This window comes from Dicentrarchus labrax, unplaced genomic scaffold (genome assembly GCF_905237075.1).
Source record: "Dicentrarchus labrax unplaced genomic scaffold, dlabrax2021, whole genome shotgun sequence".
Lineage (NCBI taxonomy): Eukaryota > Metazoa > Chordata > Actinopteri > Moronidae > Dicentrarchus > Dicentrarchus labrax.
In genome coordinates this window covers 14,443,346-14,465,272 of record NW_026136701.1, presented here as the reverse complement: position 1 = coordinate 14,465,272, position 21,927 = coordinate 14,443,346, and the positions used below count along the sequence as shown (strand labels likewise).

The window sequence follows — 21,927 nt, the reverse complement described above, 5'->3', positions numbered from 1 at the left end:
TATAGGTACTGGGTACCTATAGATGGAAAGTAATTTGAGTGTAAGAGTTTAGTGTAAGAGAAAGTTTTGCTTCCTAAAGAATGTACTGATATTCATACGGTGTTATACAATATTTTTCCATCATAAAAACCTTCCAGAGTGTGTTGACATACCAGCTTCATGTTCAAACTCAGTACTTAATGCTTTAACAGACAATTAAGCATGATAGTTGCTCCACATAACTGTCATTATTTGAAAACTAGATCTTCACCACTTCTACTTTATGAACCTGGTCTTTGACCAATTGATCTTTTTTTTTTATTACTGCAGAAGAAGCCGATTGGCTACATGAAAATGGTCTTATAAGATTTAAGTCAATAAAATACATATACACACAGAGAAATGGATTGTAACTAAGTACATTAACTCAAGTACTGTATGTGAGTACAATTTAAATGCACACTTCTAGTTAACCACATTTCAGAGGGAAATGCTGTACCCACACTCCACTATGTTTATTTGACAGCTTTAGTAACTAGTAACGTTACAGATTCAGATTAATAATACAAAATGTATCAACAAATGAATGCTGATGTATTGTTATTAATTAAGCTGCAGTGTATTTACATTTACACAGACATTAAAGTGATGCTTAAAAATGAATGCATCAATAATTCCTTCCTGCCAGTATACTTCATCGGTTCAGTGTGACCATAAACTGACCCTGAGACGGTCTGACCATCTCAGCCACTAATGGTTCTCAAATAGTCTGATTCAGCAGTGAAAGGGTCAGAGCATAATCTGCTGCCTTTTTGGCTGAAAACTAGTCTCAAAAGTCTCTTAGAGATCAAGCACTGTTACATAGAAGACATTTTTCTTTCAACATTTTGAATTATTTTGGGTGGAAATGTGTGCATTTAACACTAGAAATGAATGTAGGCAAATATGGATCTGAATGTCAGTGTGTCATCTTTTTGTGAAAACAATCCTGCCTAGCATAGCTTCAAGGCCCAACACTCAAACTCCTGATGCATGGATTTTAATGTTGTGCTCTTCATTAGCTTTTGTTAATTGAGTGGGTGGTTTAAATAGCTGCGACAGTTGGCCTTCAAGGCTGTTGACCACTGCTTAGCTTGTCACATTCACAGGAAGTACGATAAACATCGATCACATCTTTCTCAAGTCGGCGTCATGTATCCGGCAAATATTGACAGTGAAGGTTAATGGTCGTATCTATTTCAACTGAATGCTGTTTTATTGAAGATTTCACAGTGAAAAAGGCAAATGTCCAACAGTATTTGATTGTCTACTATTGATTTGAATTGTGGAAAAGCTCCCTGACCTCCGATTGAGTAATTGGGTGTCTGTTTACAGAAATGCCAAGCACCGAAGGGAAGCTACTCCTGCTCGTCAAGTCGTCTGCATCCAACATTTCCACAGTCTGAATTTGCCTACAGGGCCTGTGGGAGATGTATTTAAGATTCGAAAAGTAGGCTGTCTGAAATCATTTTACCGTGTGCCTCTTCTGCTGCAGAACAATAAGCCTGTTGAATTTGTCATGGTTGGAAAAAATGACTGGAACTAAATATTTTCTCACATGCCTCCCAGACTGGCTTCAAATTGTGAAATATTCTGCTGAGATTGTTGTAGATCCAGCTGTCACACTTATAGATCTGTGGCTTTCCATCAAGTACACACTGTGATGTACTGGATAGTGGACTGTGCTGCGTTGAAATCACCTGCCCACACTAAATGTTTTGCCTTTTTCACTGCAGATATATGGAAAAACAAGCAAACAGATTCAGATACAATGCCGTTTATCTGCATGCCTGTCAAAGCATCTCATTGTTTTATCTCCCGCTTGGTCAGAGGTCTGAAGTGATTGTTGATATCAAAGGCAGCTGCAACAGCATGTCCTTCCTATTAGAGGATGATAACACAGGGACATTAATATCGTATGAATCAAATATACAAGTCCATACACCTTATCGCGAAAATCCTTACCTCTGCAGCAATAAATCAGCTTATTGATGTGCCTGCTGTTTCTCCATGTGTACTCACTGCCTTCAGTATTGATTCACTCCGCTGTGAGACAAACTGTGCAGAGACAGTAGGTTCCACAGGCAGTGGAAATACACACACACACACACACACACACACACACACACACACACACACACAGACAGACAGGTATACCATAAACATTTAAATAGAAAGTAACTTGCAAAGCAAAGCAATTTAAAAGTCTTCAAAGATATAAAAAGCATCATCTCTGCCTCAGAGTTGAGCCATCTATTTGAATCTCACATGCACATCCACACCCCTCATTAACTTGTGGATGGTTCACTGAGCTGCTGCATACTGTATAACCACTCACTGTAGGCACACAGAGACCAGGTCTAATTGGTAACAAGGATATCAACAGCTGGACTGATGTGGGTGGCTGGAGCTGTGACCAGAGAGATTTATGTGCCTGTGTGTGTGTCTGTGTCTGTAATTAGGAATTATACCTGACAGAAACCCTGATTGAAATGTGACCTTAACCCTTCGAGCCTCTGAATGGAGATTTCACTCATTCATACAATGTATCCTCAAACATGTATAGTGCTACTCATATGGTGGAATATCATAATAGCATCCTGAAAGTGTTTATGAGATGTCTGGCTGAGACCTAAAGTGCCACAGGCCCAGAAATAAAGGGAGTGAGAGACAGCCTGGAGTTCATAAGGTTTACCTACATCTTCAGTTATTCTGGAAAATTGTCTATTCCTGTTGCTTTTGTAATGGACACAGTATGTTCAGGACTGGCTAATGGTGTGTGTTTGTACAAGGCGCAACAGTTAGTAAAATGCCCCAAAAAAAGGGTTGTGAGTATCGGCCAGTTGTCAGAGGCCACCTGAATGCTGCCTCCCGCACTTCTGCAGTTGAAATGTTTTGTATGTCCTGTGGATTTTTGCAGTATGTGTGTTTCGAATAGCGCTGATTAGCCATCTACCATCTGCTGGGCCGTGTGAGGAGAGCAGCTCATTATTCTGCCCGTGGTGTCTGCGTTGAAGCCGTAGCTCCACTTCAGCTCTTAGGCAAAGCTGCAGGGACTCTTCGTATGCAAGCAGTGGGGAGCAGCTGGAGAATGCAGCTTTATCGCACACAAGTGGCTGAGTTGTCGGCATCTGTCTGACAGAGAATGAGCTGTCCTCTGGCCAATCTCTGGCTCCAACTGTGTCAGTACAAAATACATGTTTTATATGTGAAAGCTAAAATGCCATACATCCATTTTAAAATAAAACTCCACACTTGAAGGTCATCTTTCTTCAACAATACAGTGGAGTGGATCCAGCCTGTGGAGACAAATCATTTTATCTGTTACCTAAATGCTTGGAATGTGATATTTTTGCCAGTGTGTCTGTGCGTCAATGTAATTTAATGTGTGATATTGTTTTTCAGGACCTGGTGGGTAGTGCTCCGCCGCAGAGAAACTGGAAAGGAATAGCCATCGCCCTGCTGGTCATCCTCTTCATTTGTTCCCTGATTGTCACCTCTGTCATCCTGCTGACCCCTAGTATGTACAGTACTCAGTCTCACAAACACACATACTGTCATTCAAAGAGTGCATTTTGTTAGTAGTAAATGCTTTAAAAAAATTGCAATCTGCATCTGGATACTGGACCATTTTGCATCTCAGATGTGCACAGTCAGTGTCAGTGCAAGTTTTATGCCCTTTATATAGGACAACAAAAATCAGGTCTGGGTGATGCATGGACAAGGAGTGTGTAAAAGTACAATTACTCACATGAACAATGTTCTTTTCAGATTTTTGGTATAAAAAGTGGCCAGATGTGGCCAGGGATTGTTGTTGGAAGCTGGCTTTTGTTCTGGATTTTGCTCGGTCATTATCGTATCGTGGCCAAAAGACAGTTGGTGCAAATATTCTTCCAGGCTGGAAACTTGGCGCCTGTAGTATAGATGCTGCTTGCACACTCTTCTCCCCTATACTCAATCCCCACATTTAGAGCAGACTAATTGTAACAAAGGTATAAATGGCAAATGTAACAAAAAGTAAGGGTGTGGAGACCTCCAGCTGTGATTTACTTAGAGTAAAGAGTAAAGTACAATTTAATAAAAGGACCATTACTCGTTGTATATTTACCACAACTACAAGCTTCCCTTAATCTTAGCCATACTGTAGTTGGCATATGAAGATAAGATAAAAATGTTGTCATTGAACATAAACTAGGGTTTTAAAAAATAATCCAAAATCCTTAAAGGCCTTGTCTGACAATAAGGTTGCAGAATACACATAGTTATGGATGAACAGAGGACACAGTGTGTCAAAGTCTCCGTTGTAGATACTTGGGGAAAAAGCTGAAATACTTGAAAATGCTCTACTTTGCAATCTCAAACAAATTCTGGGATCCTCACCAAATACTAATCATTTTTTTCTTGGGACATGGCCTAATGTTCTCCTAAACTTCATTGAAATCTGTTAAGCATCTGAGACACTGTGATAACAAACAGGCAAACAAACAAGATTAAAATCATGATTTTCCTGGCAAAGGTAAAGGCGCTCAATATTCACTCACTCACACTCGCACTGTTTATCTGTTTTCTGTATCAATATACATGCATTCTACACATAACTTTGACTTTAAATTGTAAACAGCAAAACAGAGAAACTGGAAAGGAATAGCCATCGCCCTGCTGGTCATCCTCATCATCTGTTCCCTGATTGTCACCTCCGTCATCTTTTTGACCCCTAGTATATACAGTACTCAGACTCAAAAACACATATACTATCATTCAAAGAGGACATTCCTCCATGGATGCACAATCCTCTTAACTGATGCTTCGAAAATTGCAGTCTGCATCTGGATACTGGACCATTTTACCTCTCAAATGTGCACAGACAGTGTCTGTGCAAGACGTTGTATGCCCTTTATGTAGCACAACAAAAAGTAAGTGTGTGGAGACCTCCAGCTGTGACAAAAAACAGTAAATGCGCAATCATCTCCAATTGATTATTTCAAGATTTTAAGATTATTTTAAAATTTCACGTCTAGATCTGAAGCTGCAAACAAATAAATATAGTGCTAGGCAATCATGATATGACAAATGTTACATATTATAAAATAGTTACTTAAAATAAAGTACTAGAATACTATTTTGTGATGATAAGAAATCATAAAAAAAAAACTCCTGATCCTCACCAAAATGAATCACTGTTTCGTGAACCACGGCCTAATGTTTGTAATGTGGAAAATATGTTGAAATGTTTGTCTGGATAGTGCTAGAAAATCATTGGATACAATGTGCCAGATTTTGCAGATGTTGCATATTGGATTCATGTGAAAATGTCTGAAATGTTTAAATATTCCCTATTTCACAACCCTGCTAAGAAACATGGAACTCTTAAGCTACTCTTTATTGTCTGTGGGTTGTGGCCCTGTGGGTTGAGATTTCCTGCTAATAGACTTTCAAAGGCAAACAACTTACACAAGGTATTCACATACACACAGACACCTGCACATCTGCATCAGTCTAAGCATGATGGGCTTTAAATTCACCCACAACTCAGATAAAATCTTTTACCATTTAATGCTTTTTCTCGTCAAACAAGCTGCTATTTTAATTTGATAACCTTGTTTCAGGGGTCACAGTTTTCCAAATGATATAGTTTCTCTGGTTGGTGATTGTGTACAGGTTTTACACAGAGGTGGGGTCATCGTCTCACTAGGTAATGGACCTTTTTATGTCTAATGCCATTTAGGCCTGTTGAATGGAGATTATTATGCAGTAATAGCTCCAGCCATTTGTCAGATTGGCACAGCATCACAGATACCATTTACCTCGTGTTGGAAAATAGTTTTCTCCTCTCACTCTGCAGCGTCTTGCCAGACAAGAGAATTTTCACGACTTTTCAAGTCGATAAACACTTTAAGATGTCTGACATTGTATTTACACACTCAGATCTCTCCGCTCAGTCACAACGTGAAGCCTGCTGAAGAATCTGTCAGCACATTGTTTTGTACAGTTACACTGGGCTGTCAACCATCTTGACATCTCGTGTCTAACGGTTGTTTCCTGAGTAAATGTGTGCTAGAAGACAGTTAAAATGCATTTCTTTTCTCACATCCACACTAACTCACTTGTGTTTTCCCTGTTGTCTGCTCGACCTGCAGTTCACCTGTCAGCTTCAGATCTCATTTTGAGTTTTTGGGATGGAAGGAGTCGTCCCCCTGCTGCTGAAAACTAGGCAGGCAGATGTGAACTGATGCTCTCAGATCAATAGTGCAATACCAGGGGTCTCTTTCTTGTTTGTACCTTGTTCTAAATTGCTCTACCTACAGTAGTGAATAGTGGTTGGAGGTGCTTTCTCCAGAGATAGAAAAGGAGCATAATATAGTGAGTTGGTGACAGTCTCTGGTAGGAGGCTGCAGCCCCCTGAGCTAAGCAACATGCTTATGTAAAAAGTCAAAAGATTTTCAGTTTTTCTGAAACTAGTAAACTTGAAGTGCTACTAAATCTCACAAGACTGAAGAACAACTTCTTAAGGTTTTCTTAAAGAATCACTTGTAGCTATACGTGTGAGCTGCTACTTCATATTTATTGTGTGCATGTTTATTTATCCTCTGGTGATGTACTTGATAGGTGAAGATGACAACGGCAATAAGACGAAAGTGACTCTAAAGGATGTTTTTGGTTCTGACCTTCACATCCATGACCCAGATGCCAAATGGCTTAACGGTGAGTGAACTGTTTGGTATTTAGCATCTGCCTCTCATGTCAAAACACAGAACATATCCAGACACATTATGACAGGCATCATTCATGACTTAGAAGATACCATCAGTATTAAGATCTGATCCACTGTCTTGAATTGTCCATATAGTTAAAGTAGTTGTTGTTTATTGTGTCATGCACATACAAGTGCATATAGCCCACATGGATTACAGTGGTGAAACAACATAAGTCATTACAGTCCATATAATGTTACATTGCAAACGAAGAACTTTATCTCATTTATGAGGCTCGGAAAAAAATGATTCCCTTATAAAACACAACTAGTTGAATAAGTTACTTCTATCTGACAAGCAAATGTTATCAGAGATGGACAAAAGTATAACCCTTGGTCCAGTGTGTAACATTTAGGAGGCATGTTTACATTTATACATAAAATAACACTAAGTTTAAAAAAAAAAAAAAATAGCAGCTCTTATTTTTACTATAACTGTAATGATCCTCTTTAAACAATTAAACAGATGTTATGAAATATCATGTAAATGCACCTAAACTCAGTCTAGCTGGGATTTTTTTCTGCACTGATTTTTAAGCTCATCTTGTATGCACTACAAATACAGCATACTGTGTACTAGGTGTTCAGTAAGATGGTCTAAATTGAACACATGTAAAATAGAACGGGTTTGCTGTGGCCTCTGTAACCTTGACAAAGTAGGGAGTAGGAAGCTGCCACCTGAGCTCATAAATGTTGGATCAGCTGACTCAGTGCCCCCTGGTGTTCAACAGGAAAAGTACTTGAAATATTTCTCAGCTTCTGCATGATGAACTGAATCAGTGATACTTTATTTTCTATGAGTAATTGGATTTTATTTTACACTGGGCAACGGTCTGAATCAGCGATATTCTATGTTAGTACTACTACCAAAAAATAATTACACTTTTTGTTAAGTTATTTGTTCTTGAATCCTTTCCCCCTGTCCCTGTTCTGGGTTTTTTTTTTCCTCCAAGTACATACGTAATTGTAAATTAATGGACAAAATACACAGCTGCTCGTCAATAGAAAAGTTATGATATTAAAGACTAGTGTATGTGCCAAACATATATACAGGATGTGTCAAATTTAGCTAAATAGTGATTTTATTGATTTTTTTATTGTCCCTGTCAATTTCCCTTGAAGCACTAAACATTATAGTCCCTGTTCATGCTGTATAAAATATATTTTAGATATGTGTTGTAAAATTGTCATGTTGTACCTCTTTGTAGCTTTGTGAAGAAAAGTGACAGACGTATAGTTATTATGATCATCAATATTAGTTGCCATTCTAAAAAAGTTTTTGTTGTCTTTGAACACTAGAAAATAAACACAAATCTCTCGTTACAACCACATGGACACATTCACGTACAGACAGCTTATGCATGAACACTCCTGCTGACTGGCATGTATTCATTTGAATGCGGCTGTATCTATAAATAAATTCACATTATCACCTGCATGCATACTTACGTCTCTGACTTGTGTGACAGACACGTTACGACCTTACATCTGTCCTTTTGTTCTACTGTGCAGACTGTTCCCCTGATTACTTACATTACTGGCTAATTAACATATAATTAGTTAAGTTCCTGTGTTTCTGTGCCCGTCATTCACAACCATGATGAAAATGTCCTCAGCGCCTGACGAAACCCCAGCAATCAATTGTGTGACATTGCATCTTGTCTGTTAAGTTAATGCAATCAACTCCCATTTGGTGCTAATGACCTTCTGATAAGAAACCCAATGGGACAACCTCACACTTCAGTAGTCCTCATCAATATTTTGTGGGCTTCATTCACAGCAGTGCGTAATTGATCCCCGTTGCTCTTTGATCACCGCTTGCCTCAGTAGTCTTTGGACTCACCTCTGAGTTTCTCACACAGTCTCGGATCCAAAGACAAAGGATTCAACCTTCAGACTGAGCTCTAAAACAAAGAACTGCTGCTGTCTGATGCATTCATATTTTTGAGATATAATAGAATATAATATTGTCAAACAATGAAAGCAGCTCAATAAGAAACATCTGTGGCTACATCTACTTGCGAAAATCTACTTTGACTAGAGAGGAAATAAAGGAACCATATTTGGTAACTGAGTCACCGTCACCTCTCTTTATGATTTGACATTTTCAAATCCAGCTTGTGTCCGTCATCACTAAAAAAAACAGGCAATAAAGTGGAACAGAACAAATTGTGCAGCTCCAAAGATTTTCACTGTGGCTAACAGCCGTTACCAAATTTATTTGGCTAGCGTGCCTGAGCCAGGCAATGTAATGATCGTATTCATTAAGCATTTCTTTTGCCATTTTTTAAAGAAAATCTTTATGTTTTAACACAAGAGAACAGATTTGAGATATTTCTGAGGAAAGCCTTGAGTTTTAAAATCCAATCTGATTTCTAAAAAGAGAGTGTTTGTGTTCCAGAGAGTTTAAAACCACCTAAGGACAAGGTCCAAATGATAACAAATCATGCACAACAGTGTTAAATCCTATACCTCGGCTTTCAAAACACTGGCTCTTTTATTGCTAAGGTAACCAGAGAAAGCAGTTCTGGCATTTGATGGGATCTTCTCATAAACGATGACAAGGACAACAGCAGTCCATTGGTAGACACACTATATTTAGTGCTAGCCTGAAGATTTGGGAAGATGTTTTGATTATGAAAGTTGGGCCTTTAGATGGATGTAGCAGTTCGCAAATTATCCAGCGTTAAACAGAACAGCAAGAAGAACAACTGCATGATTTCAGCAGCAATGTTTGCGAGTTAACTAGCAATTTAAATTATAACAGTTTTCAGCAAAAATGCTCTGAAAGCAACTGTACACTAGAGTACCTGTTCAGCACTAAACAGCACACAGACACAGTTAGAAACCAGGCAGTGAAAAGAGCCAAATATTTCCCTCAGGAGTTGACCAAATAGAGCTAAAATTGAGTGAATATTGGACAGAAACCAACTCAAAATGAACATTAATGAATAAATAAAGTGTTTAAATAAGTGACTGTTTGCTAATACGTTAGCCATATCAGCTTAAAAGGTGATAATAAGTCAATACTGTGTTCACAGCAATCCATTGGTGTAGGTTTAGTAGAATTTTGGCATCCTCAAGATAATTAATAAAGATTCAGGAGGAAGACAGGATACTATAAAGACGGTATATAGTAATCTTGGAGTAGAAACTCTGTGCTGGTACAGTTTCCACCATCTCATTCTTTTTCTATTTGTCATTTATAGACTATACGCTGCTGTATCGTACAAGAGATGGAGACGTTGTCAAGGTTGATGTTGAAACAAAGAATATAACTGTTATTGTGCCCAAACAGAAGTTTGTGAGTATCGTCTTATTCCAGCATTGTATTTACTTCAAGAGCAGTACCCTATACTGCTGCTGTACTGGGTGTGTTACGACTGCGAGTTTGTTTTTGCTCCCAACCAGGACAGTTCCAGAGCTGCCAAGTACCAAGTATCTCCAGACATGCAACACGTGTTGTTTGCCTTCGAAGTCAAGCCGGTGAGAAACTCTCTGAGTGCTACCTTGCACTGTATAATTTACAGAAGTTGTCCTTCTTTGACTGTGATGCTGTTTGTTTCCGCAGATCTACCAACACTCCTATTTGGCCAAGTACATTATTTGCAGCCTTGAAACACAGTAAGATCCACTTCTGTCATCTTATTCCTCTCACATTGTGATCTGTGAGTGGACAGTGATATACCCTCGGCTTGACCTCATACAGCCCCATTTACCTGCTTTCGCTGCCACTTTGTGGGAATGCATTTAAGTTCAATTTAGTTTTGTGCGCTGCATTCAGCCTGGCCTGTTTTTAGCCTTTCATCCATCTATGTCTGCTTATTTCCCCACTGTTCTGTATTTGTAGTGAGCCAAGCAAAGTCAGCTTGTGCTAAAAAAAGCACGTGGATGATTGATGAAGCCCACAGTGAGGGAACAAGCCAAAAAACACATGACTACCTTGCACTGACTATGCATTTGTATTCAGATATATGCTGTGCATTGTACATGTTGTGTATGTACAGACAAATACTGCATTGATTCTTTCATGTGTCGTCTCCACAGGCAAACTTGGCCTCTGAATCCCCCTGAAGTGCATGATGCTGTCCTGCAGTTTGCTGGATGGGGACCCCGAGGCCAGCAGCTGGTAAGGAGGCCATACCCTCGAGATTACACTCACTGAGTACTGGCACACTGGTGGAGATCTGTCAGCATCAGCCTAGCATCACAGACGAGGCACAGTAATGATTTATGGTTTGCCACAGTAGAACAGATAAATGTTGTGGCAGTAAGAGGTTTAAGTGAACTGTGATGACCGCTTTAAGGGTTCCAGGGCGAACTCTCCTTGCTTTGACCTCCATCAATGTCGCTGTGAAGCCAAATCATTTTTACTTTCACAACTTCGTGACAATACATGAGCTGGTGAGAGCCACAGTGGCAGATGGTATCTTGGTGACACAACCCGGGCCTTGGGCAGTCTGGGGTTGCTGGGGAGGGAGAAACACATGGCACTGACTAAAGTGTGTGTGTGTGTGTGTGTGTGTGTGTGTGTGTGTGTGTGTGTGTGTGTGTGTGTGTGTGTGTGTGTCTGTGTGTCTGTGTGTGCGTCACTTGCCACATTTGGAGACAGATTTTGTTAAATGCAGCAGTTGATTGGAGACAGTTTGTCCAGTTGGGCAAACAAAACTGTTGCCTTCAATTTGGCTTAATCGCAGGTCAATTTGGCATTTCAGCTCAATCACCATTTCATTGTACAGTGGTATGATGCCTCTATAAGCTGTATTTTTACAAATTGATTGAATTAGCTCAAAAATAAGATAAGAATTCAGAAATTGTTATAGAATAAAGCCTGCTAAACTAGTCCTTGGATTCAGTATAATCCTATCCAAAAAGTGACTTATTTTTGCTTATTTTCAAGCCATTTTCACAGCTGCACTGGACAATTAGTTAGAATAGTTAAAATAAATAAATCAATTTAGCAGTAGAGTAGTGTAGCAGACTGAACTCTTTGATGGATTTAATAAAACATAATTTTCAAGTTTTAAATGAACTTCACTTGAGGTCAGCAACACGTTGTGGCCAATCTGAAATTCTTTTGATCATGGAAAGTACAAGTACTGAACATTCACATGAGCTGCGATTGATGAAAAATATGCAAATGTCCGACTGATTATGAGTGAACATGAAGATATTTCAGTGTGTTTATAACCTTTTTGTTGCAAAACCCAAACTGCATCAAAAAACATGAATACTAAGATTTGTCCAGTGTACGTTCAAGGACCGCTAGTGGCTGGAGGCATTATGACACTCATCCACCAGGTGTTAAGTTGTTCGACAGCCACAATGTCTCCAATGGGAGTAGGTTGGGGAAGATGGAGCGGGGCATTGAAATCTGATGGCAGTTGTGACAATGATGACAAAGGCCCTTAATATAGTGGTGATTTTACCCCAAACAGTGTGGTTTTCCGAAACCTGACCAAATTGTTTTTGTGCACCGGACGACATGTTTCTTTATTACACTGAACATGGGCACTGATGTTTGTTTTGGGTCGATCCGATATACGCTGTCCTGTTGCTGTAAATACTCATTAATACACCAAATATGTATTAATTCGCAGCTGAAATTAGTCTCCAAACAAATGTACTATTTATTCCTATTTGAGTAACATTGGGTAAAAGCAGTGTTTCAGCAAATGATTTAGCCTTTTAACAGTTAATATTTGTGATCTGTGAAGATTTATATCTCCTGTAGAAACCAAGGGGTTTGGAGTTAAGTGCCACAGGTAGGGTAGGGAAGTCAGAGAGAATTAAGAGACAACTAAAACACTGTTAGTTTTGATCTTTTCATGCAATTTGTTGACAATAAAAATAATGGCTGTCTTATCCTTTAACAAGCTTACAAGTGCTATTGACCCAAGTACTGATAATCTTTAGTTTTTCTCTCCACTTTAGTTTTATTTTTTTACCTTGTTGACTTTAAATTAGTTTCTGTTTGGATTGTGGCGCTAAGACAACAGACAGCCCTGTGTTTCATCAGCTATTACTTCAAATCTTTCTCTTCCTCCATAATTGCTCTTATCGTATCATTTGCTTAAATTACAGATAAATTGGTGTGAGAAAATATTAACATTTCAAGTGTGCGATGAGACTTTGCCTGCTGAGGGAAGAAAGCAGATTAATTTGCATATGGTAATAGTGTACCTGATTGTTCCTTCCGCAATGCTGTTACTGTAGCTCTGCGTTTGATTTAATGAACAGCTGAGGTTATGCGAGAAAAATTAGATGAGCTCCCGTCTTTTGTCTCTGTCTGACCTGGCGATGTCGGACTTGTTTTCTTTTTTTTCTCCCTCGTGGTTTCTGAATATAATGATTTTCCACGTTTATCGGAATTGGAGTAATTTATCATCAAGTTCTTCATCAGCACATAAAGATGAGAGGTGTGCGTGAGCGTTTGTGGCGGTGCGGCTGTGTGCAGTGAAGCATCAGACGTACAGTGAGAGGTGAAGGCAGATGAATCCTGAGACGCTCCCCTCATTAAACAGCGAGCAATTACTCTACCGTGACAAAGCAATCAGTGAGGCTGGGTCAAAACACACACACACACACACGCATGCGCGCACACACACACACACACACACACACACACACACACCTTAAAAAAGGGTTATATTGACACAAAAGAGGAGGGGGAAGAAGAAAGGGGAAAAAGTGAAATGAAAATGAAAAGTAAAAGGGTTCTGTGAGAAAATAGCAATATATTTTGCAACTAAAAACACACATGTACACACACTCACACACACAAATAAGAAACCCTGCTGCTCGAGCTTCACATGTACCTTTGATGTTGCCACTTTCATCCGTCCACCATTTTGAAATGACTCTTTCATAACCTTGTGCTTATTCTCTATTTTCTCTCATCTAAATCCCTTGAAGATTGAAAAGTCAGTCAAGTCGAGTGTGAGTGAGCGTAAGTCAAGAGATTGCCCCTGCTTTACAAATCATTCCAGTCTTCAGATGCCATTCAGGATCATTTATGTCTAAATGCTATAATGGGTTCTTTGGTGACAATTAGTCCCTTGAACCTGGAGACTTAATGCATCTCTGGGAATCTTTTCCTTAATATCATGATGTTGAGTCGAGGTTTCGAGGTTGAGTTTTGAAGCAACTTTGGCTAAGGTGTAGTTCATAATAATTGGAATACTGAGAATTCAATTTTTATGTAACTCTTTGAAAGCTGCCTATGATTTTCGTGTCCCGTGGCGGTTTTGCAGCATTCACCAACCACCAGCTTCCTTTGCTTTACACAGCCCTGCATTGATCTGTTTTCCTCAGATGTTGATCCCACAATATAAAACTTAGATTTTCTCAACAGCCGCCATAGATCAGAGAGCAAGGAGATGCGTCTTTCTCCTTTTTGATTCCTGTGCTGGCGATTTGAGGCTTAGATTGAAGTGAAGAGCTTTCAGCTGACAGCCCAGTCACACCAACTCGGCCCGAACGTCAGATACAAATCAGTCCCACATTCATCTCCCTCATACTGGCACCAGGCAGAAGCAGCAAAAGCACTGGAGTGGATTGACAGAGGGTTTTAAGTGTCACACACTCATCTGCCAGCAGTGTGTCTTAATTCCTTCAGGCAATGCCATCGTTGACGCTGAGGGCTTAAATCAGCAGTCTAACCTGCAGTTTAGCTCAGCCGTCGCACACCCCCAGCAGACAACATAATGTCTCAGTAAACACAGGGGGGAAATGGTGTGCTTGTGCATGACTTCAAGGATACGTGTGTGTGTGTGTGTGTGTGTGTGTGTGTGTGTCTGCCTGCGAGGCCTCAGCCAGCTCCAGTGCCTTGATTAGCAATAGAAAGGGTTTCATACTGCTTTGGAGAGGAATTCAGCACGAACTGTAATTAGGCAAATATCCATTAATACAGTGCTTAAGGCAGGTGTTGACTGAGACTGCATTAGCTAAGTGTCATCAAGTGGGAGGCTGTGTTTCTATCTGGATTAAGATGAAGTCATGTTGTGATAAGAAGCCACAGGTGGGTTTGGTATAAAGGCTCATACTGTAGATAGAAAGATGTGAGACAGAGCTTTCCACTGCACTACAGCGGCGATATAACGATTCTAGGCTACAGTAAATATAGAGATACAGAGACTAAAGATGGTTCTCCCCTCTGCATTTCTCTGTCCAGATCTTCATATTTGAAAACAACATCTACTACAGATCGACAGTAGACAGCCGAGCACTCCGCCTGGTATCCACTGGTAAAGAAGGAGTTGTCTTCAACGGCCTTGCTGACTGGTTGTATGAAGGTAAGACGACTACAAACACAGCCCAGGATGATATTGTGTCCATCATTGACCATGCTGCAAATAGTGGACCTTAGACAGAAGTCATTACTTGGTCACCTGAGCAATACATGTGATCACAGAACTTCTCATTTCAAAACCCATGGGCACTTACATGCTATTGTAAAACCCTTTGACTCTTCTTGGTAAGGCTTTGGAGCCTGGCAGGGATCTGCTACCATTCAGCCAGCATTAAGGTTGAGCAGTGATGTTGGGTGATAAGAGCTCAGAGAACCTTTTCTTTTCAGACCTTGCTTAGTGCTCGAGGGGCACTGTCGTGTAAAAACATTAAAAGGCCTTACCCGAACTGTCACAAAGCACACTATTGTCTAAAATATCATTGTAGGATTTCCCTTAAACCTGCATTAACTGATATGTGGTAACCTGAAGGCAGCAGAAACAAAGCTGTAAGCACAACACTGATATATTCGTATCTTTTAAATTGATACAGTGAATGTGTTAGCAAACACAGCAGACTGTTTTGTGCTGAGCAGGTAGTGTACAGTCGGTTTGAGAACAGTGAGACTGAAATGAAAGAGTAAAGCTTAGGGCCTGAAAACCAAAACAATAAGCTGAGAGAAGTTCAGTGCTCTGTAGATCTGACTGGAAATACCAAATATGGCGATAAGTCTCTGCAGGGTTTGTCACTACCACAAAGTAGCCATCTGATCCATTGTTGAAAAAAAATATTGATTCCAGCCTCCTTAATTAAATCTACGTTGCTCAGAGCAAAACCAAGACAAACCTCCCGGTACTCAAACGTATGTGTGTCCTTTTGGGCTAGTTGTCTACAAACCTTAGGACACATAGTGTATTTAAACAACTAAATTTAAAGACCATTTTAAATCCAACCTTGTGACACCACCCCCACCTGGAGGCGTGGTTGGATGTTTGTGAACATGATTCCATTTGAAAGATCACAGCTGGCTACGTTTCAGTGCCCTTCCTTCTCTAGACTTCCCATAGCTTGTCTTTGTGTTCAGGCAATTTTAATTAATTCATGTCTGCAGTGCTGCAGTCTCACTCAGCAGATGTTCAAAAGCCATCATACTTGTAATTAAATATGAGGCATTTTCTGATTACTGCATATGTGAGACAGACATTCCAATTACATACCACTTGGATATGGCTTTTGTTTACAGATGCACTGCCATGTTTGAGACTAGTTTCTCCACTGTGCATTCATTTATAATAAAATGTAGGTTTTTTGTTTAGTGAGTGAAGAATTGCTATAATTATTAATTTGGGATTTATTCTGATGGTGGTTTTGGTTTTGATAATAATTACAGTGTAATTTTATAATGTAATGCAAAATGCCAGTTATTATGAGAGGAATTCTGTTACAGTGCGTGAACTGCTTCAGGGTTGGCTCTAATCAGTTTTTCATTAATAGGATTATTTCTTTGTTGTAGACACAGAACATGACATGAAAGAAGTAATCCATTTTCAATGCCAAAGAAAGATTCTTCTTGCCATGTTTTCCTGCCATGTTTCATGGATTTATCAGTGGATAACAAAAACAGAGAGTATGCAGTTTTTGTCTTGTTCAGGTGAGACAGGTTTAGAAAGAGTAGTTTGAATATAGTTCAAGGTGAGGTTGCCTTGTTTCTCTCAGGCATTTAGTGTTCTGCAGTCAAACATCTTCAGCCTTGAGTGAGAGAATTTAAACTTTATTGTGAGCAGCAAATGTTTTAATCACAGTATTGTTAGTAGTCTGTTTTGAAGGAGTAAAATTGGTGATTTTAGGTGACTTCTAGTATCTGGAGCCACATATTCAATTAAAAAAAAAAAATTCTGCTGCATCTCTAAAACTCAAACATTTCCTTTAAAGTTACACTTACACAGCTTTACATTCTGGGAACCAGAACACGTTTACACATGTATGAAAGTGCCATGCATACATTAGAATTTGTTTTTTGCAAAAGATAAACTATATCATGCAGATATTGTTGAAATATTCAAACAAAAATGCCACATCAGTCAAATATTTTAGATGATGGACTGAAAACTTGTGTATCAGATCATTTTTCTGACATTGAGATCCATTTGACATTTGAAATACAGTCCTGTGGGTTTATTTTGCCCAATGCATGGCCCAAAAACAATAAACAAAACAATAATTATCTATGAAGCTTCGATGTTGGTCAGACCTTATGATTATTCCTCAGTTAGAACACGTCAATATACACGTGAGCTCTAACTTTGATCAAGAGATTAAAGATAGCCATGGGGATGAATGTTTCCTGTAGAGCAGTGCATTTGGAAGGGATGAAAGAAATGTGGGTTTCTGTCCGTGCATGTGCCCATTCCCCAGCTGATGCAGGTTTAGACGTCTGTATGTTCGCCTCATACAGCACTGACTGTCATACAGAGAACCTCACAGACGATCCACCCAAACGCTGACTCGTCAAAGTGGATGTGTGAGGGCAAGAAACACGAAACCATCTTTTTGTAGCATTGTTATTGGAGTTATCTTTTTACCATGTATATATTGCAGATATGCTGTTGATATTGAATGATAACAGAGGAATTGTCTTTAAAGAGCAACAGACCAGGAGTCTATTATTATTCTATAAAGGCTGACCTTTATAGAATAATGGATGAATTCCATGTGTGTTGTGCTTCCTGGGTTATAGAAGAAATTGTGCTGCACTGCAACAAACTAGTTGGCTTTAGAGTTAAAACTCAGTCAAATGTTGAGTATTCAATGCTGAATGGTGCCCTTTACCCTCTGTCACCGTATTCCACCAGGCTTCACCTTGTGCATTCACAGCAAAGTAAAAAAAATAATGATAGCCTGACTACATCAAAGATAACAAAATCACAAAGTACATCAAGGTTGAGCTGATTGATCATTTTTGTCAGGAAGAGGCTGGATCTCCACATGTAGGTACAGTAGAGCATGTACTGTGTGCTTTACATAGAGCTCTTCTGCCCCCTGCTGGACGACAGTCACTGCTGCTCATCGGGAGTGGTGAAGTGTTTATACTCTGAAATTGCAAGTGGAGCAAGTACAAAAGCTTTTCAAAATAATCAAATGTTTCTTGTGAGGAGGTATTTCTGCACTATTTGTGTTGATTTCTTCAAAAATGTCAGCTGCCTCAGTTATTGATCAAAGCCTAGTTTTAACTCGCAGGGAGTAAGGCTGTGTTTTCCACCACTGCCAACAAACCTTAAACAATGGAACCAGGCCTGGCAAAGAAAGCTGTATTTATATTGCGTTTTACAATGGTAGGGGGGATAAAAATCACCTGTACACAAGCAATCCTGGATGAATGAAGATAGCTACATTACTGATAACTACTGTAATAATATATCTATAGTGATTCATATAAATTGCCATTGTGTGATCTGTTTAACGTTTTTGGATTTCCAGCTGTCAAAACTGAATTTGAGTAATTAATTTATTTTTCCTCAGTGATAGTAAAGATAATGGGGACCATAAATCACACATGCTATAAATATTAAACTAGTGTGTCTGTTCAAATGGTGACATATTGGAGACGTCTTTATCAGTGTCAGAATATTAAGTACATATTAAACACCAACTATAATAGAAAAGCTGCAGACAGAGTAACGAAAACCTTTTTATGTGAAGCCTTTTAGGGACTTGATAGTGTCGTAGCTAAACATTTTAGGTGTCAGGAGCCAAACATTACATTTTTAAATGAATTTGACTATTTTTTCCCAGAATAACTTTAGGACGAAGTCAGTCAAAGTCAAGCTAGAATTTATTAATTTATTCTCTCCATAAACAGTATTCATTATACGGTGGGACAAATTGTGTTCCCTCTGTACTTCAGTGTACATATAATAAAAACAAACACAAGCATTCTTCACAGTGCCTGTTTTATCTGTTTTTTCTGTTTTACAGAGGAGATCCTGCAGACCCACATAGCCCACTGGTGGTCTCCAGACGGGCTGCGTCTGGCCTACATGACCATCAATGACACGCTTGTGCCAAAGATGGAAGTTCCCTTTTTTACAGGAACGCCTTACCCCGCCAGTTTGGAGTATCACTATCCAAAGGCAAGTCTCCAGCCACACAGTCTCACAACTATTCTTAAGTGGCTATAAGCGATATTTTTTACAATAATGTATCAACTGACAATGTGAAAGAGGTCATATGTAGTCAGAGGTGGGAAGTAAGTAGTTTTTAGGTATGTGTACATTACTTGACAACGTTGATGTAAGAGACTAAATACACAAAAGAGGGAGACTCAGCCCTAACTAAAGTTTCTTGCACAGACACAGCCGGTAGAAATGTCCTTCAGAGAAACCTGTTTTTCACTTCACTGAGTTCACTGAGTAAAGAATGTGTGTAATTTTGCCACCTCTGCTTTTAGCAATGAAACTACAGACAATTATCACATGAATCGACAGAGAGTTATAGCGAGTTTCATCTTATTATTTAGCGACTATGCTGTTTTGGTTCACTCTCACTGCTCTCTTAGTGTCATTTTTTGCAGGGGCGGATCTAGAGGGGTGGCATGGGGTGGTAGCTGCCACCCCTAACAAATGTCTGGTCACCTCAGCTGCCACCCTAGTTTGGTGTCAAATGCTGTCAAATTTAACACATTAATTTAGAAAACTGTCTTAAAAACAGAAATGAATATAATGATCTGTTTTGGCCATGGTTTAGACTAAGTGATAGGCTTAAGTTCAACAAAAAAAGACATGTATTTGAAAAAATGTCTGACAATTTGTGCCACATTGATGTAATGTGTTTGAGTTGAAATATCTTCATTTGGGGGCTTTTCTAAGCCAATGTTGATATATGTGAATGTTTGCGATTAAACATTCAACATATATCTATATTCTATATTTCTGTCTCCATGCCACCTTTTTGCCACTCACTGAAAATTTCTCTAGATGTGCCCCCACGTAGCTATATTCAGTGAAATACCTCTTAAAACCCCATTGTTCACTACCTGCTCATGACCAGGTTAGCAGCAGACAGACACAGTTAGTGACTAGCTGGTGAACAAAGTGGAGTATTTAACAGCTATAGAGCCGCATATTTCCCTCCGGAGTTGGTAGAGACCAAAAACCACACTAAAAGAGAGTGAATATTGGAGTTGCATTCGCCAGGTGGCCACAAAAAGCTAATAAATTAGAATGTTGCTCTGTAACTGCTGGACCTGTAGTAGTCCCAGTTTGTGCCTCTCATACATTAGTATACAGTCGGACTACAGAGGTAAGCATCTCTTTGTTTAGACTGGTTAGTTATCTTTTAGAGAAACTGATGGTTACCTTCTGCGATCCGAACTTATACTAATAATTACACAAACTGGGTCAACTGAATGTGTAAATAAGCACCCGGACATGTTGATGTTGTGATGCATTTAATTGTCTCTGAAGACAATTAAAAGACAATTCCACACTGTCTTAAACTGAAATCCAGTCTGGCCTATTTAATTTCCTGTTGGCCCTTGCAGGCTGGAGAGGAAAACCCTGTAGTGCACCTGTCAGTGGTGAGCCTCAACGGTCCCCTGCACACCGTGGTGATGAAGAAACCTGATGACCCTCGGATAGGGTGAGTGACAGACCAACGACGCATGTCTTTGTGTACAAAGTATCAGGCAACAAAACTAGCCCTGGAGCATTTTCTTAAGGTAGCTGAGACTGAGATGTCATGTGATGTATTCTCACCCTCTGGTTTTTCAGGAGGGAATATTATATCACCATGGTGAAATGGGCCACAAGCACCAAACTGGCTGTCAACTGGCTGAACAGAGCCCAGAACAACTCTATCCTGACACTGTGTGAAGCTACAACTGGAGTCTGTATTAAGGTGAAATCTGCTGTTACTGTATTTTGTGTTTGTATAAATCTGGTGTTATTCTGTGATTTTCATACTGTCAGCAAATCGCATGAAAAGACCAAACCCTAACAGGTATCACCTGTGTAGCTAAACCTGACATCACTTATTTGACTGTCTTCTTTTTCTATAGATCAAAATCTGTTAAAAACAATGACCCACACTGTTCAATTCTACATACACAGTTCTGCTGCTGCAAACACGCACTAGCTCTCCAAATCCACAGCTAAAAATAGTCCCCAACAAATTCAGTATTTAGTCCTGTTCAGGTAATGTTCGTTAAAAAATTACACACGCGTTGACTGTGACGAGTGAACAATAACTAGCACAGTACGGGCTTTCATCGTTCCATCTCATCCATTCTGCCTTTCACTTCCTGACTCGTTCTGAATGTTGAACGTCATAGACAGACTAAAAATGCCAGGATAAAATAAAAGCACCACATTATGTATAGTTACACTCTAAGAATCCATCTTTAAATAGTAATCTAGTACTCGTTTAATTCACTTCAGTTTTATTTATATAGTGCCAAATCATAAAAGCAGTTTTGTGAAATACTCACTCTCTTACCTTTCCATTTAATAGTCCATCGCATAACTCCAGTAAAAAGGCAAATTGTCATTTTTACACTTTTACACTTTGTTGTAGTAATAGTGTGATTTAGAGGTGCTGGTAGGTGTATTTTGTTACCTTTGGACAGAGCCAGGCTAGCTGTTTCTCCCTATTTCCAGTAATGCCAAGCTATGCTAACCAGTTTCTGGCTTTAGCCTTATATTAAACAGACCAATAAAAAACTGTATTAATCTTCTAACTGTCTGCCAGAAAGCAAATGAGCGTGTTTCCTAAAATGAGATTTCCATCTTTTGTAGGAACGAATGGGCTAAGGGCAGAGTGCCATCAACATTTTATGGAAGTCAGAAAGTATTTAAAGACCGACCAACACACTGTTGTTTTGTGTCTTTTCATATGATGTGTTGACAGAAACGTAAATATAGAATATCTCCGGA

The 21,927-nt window shown here is 39.3% G+C and overlaps 1 protein-coding gene across 5 annotated transcripts in view; it reads left to right on the top strand.

The window, feature by feature from the left end:
- The window catches only part of LOC127372893 (dipeptidyl aminopeptidase-like protein 6), a 73,291-nt gene that overhangs the window by 45,586 nt on the left and 5,778 nt on the right, over window positions 1-21,927 (top strand). For all 5 annotated transcript variants that reach the window (XM_051417016.1, XM_051417090.1, XM_051416861.1 and 2 more), the window contains exons 2-11: window positions 3,424-3,538; window positions 6,625-6,720; window positions 9,979-10,073; window positions 10,181-10,255; window positions 10,341-10,393; window positions 10,817-10,898; window positions 14,943-15,063; window positions 18,974-19,128; window positions 20,538-20,635; window positions 20,767-20,893. In XM_051417016.1, the coding sequence (XP_051272976.1) occupies window positions 3,424-3,538; window positions 6,625-6,720; window positions 9,979-10,073; window positions 10,181-10,255; window positions 10,341-10,393; window positions 10,817-10,898; window positions 14,943-15,063; window positions 18,974-19,128; window positions 20,538-20,635; window positions 20,767-20,893 (1,017 nt within the window). The remainder of the gene's footprint in view (window positions 1-3,423; window positions 3,539-6,624; window positions 6,721-9,978; window positions 10,074-10,180; window positions 10,256-10,340; window positions 10,394-10,816; window positions 10,899-14,942; window positions 15,064-18,973; window positions 19,129-20,537; window positions 20,636-20,766; window positions 20,894-21,927) is intronic.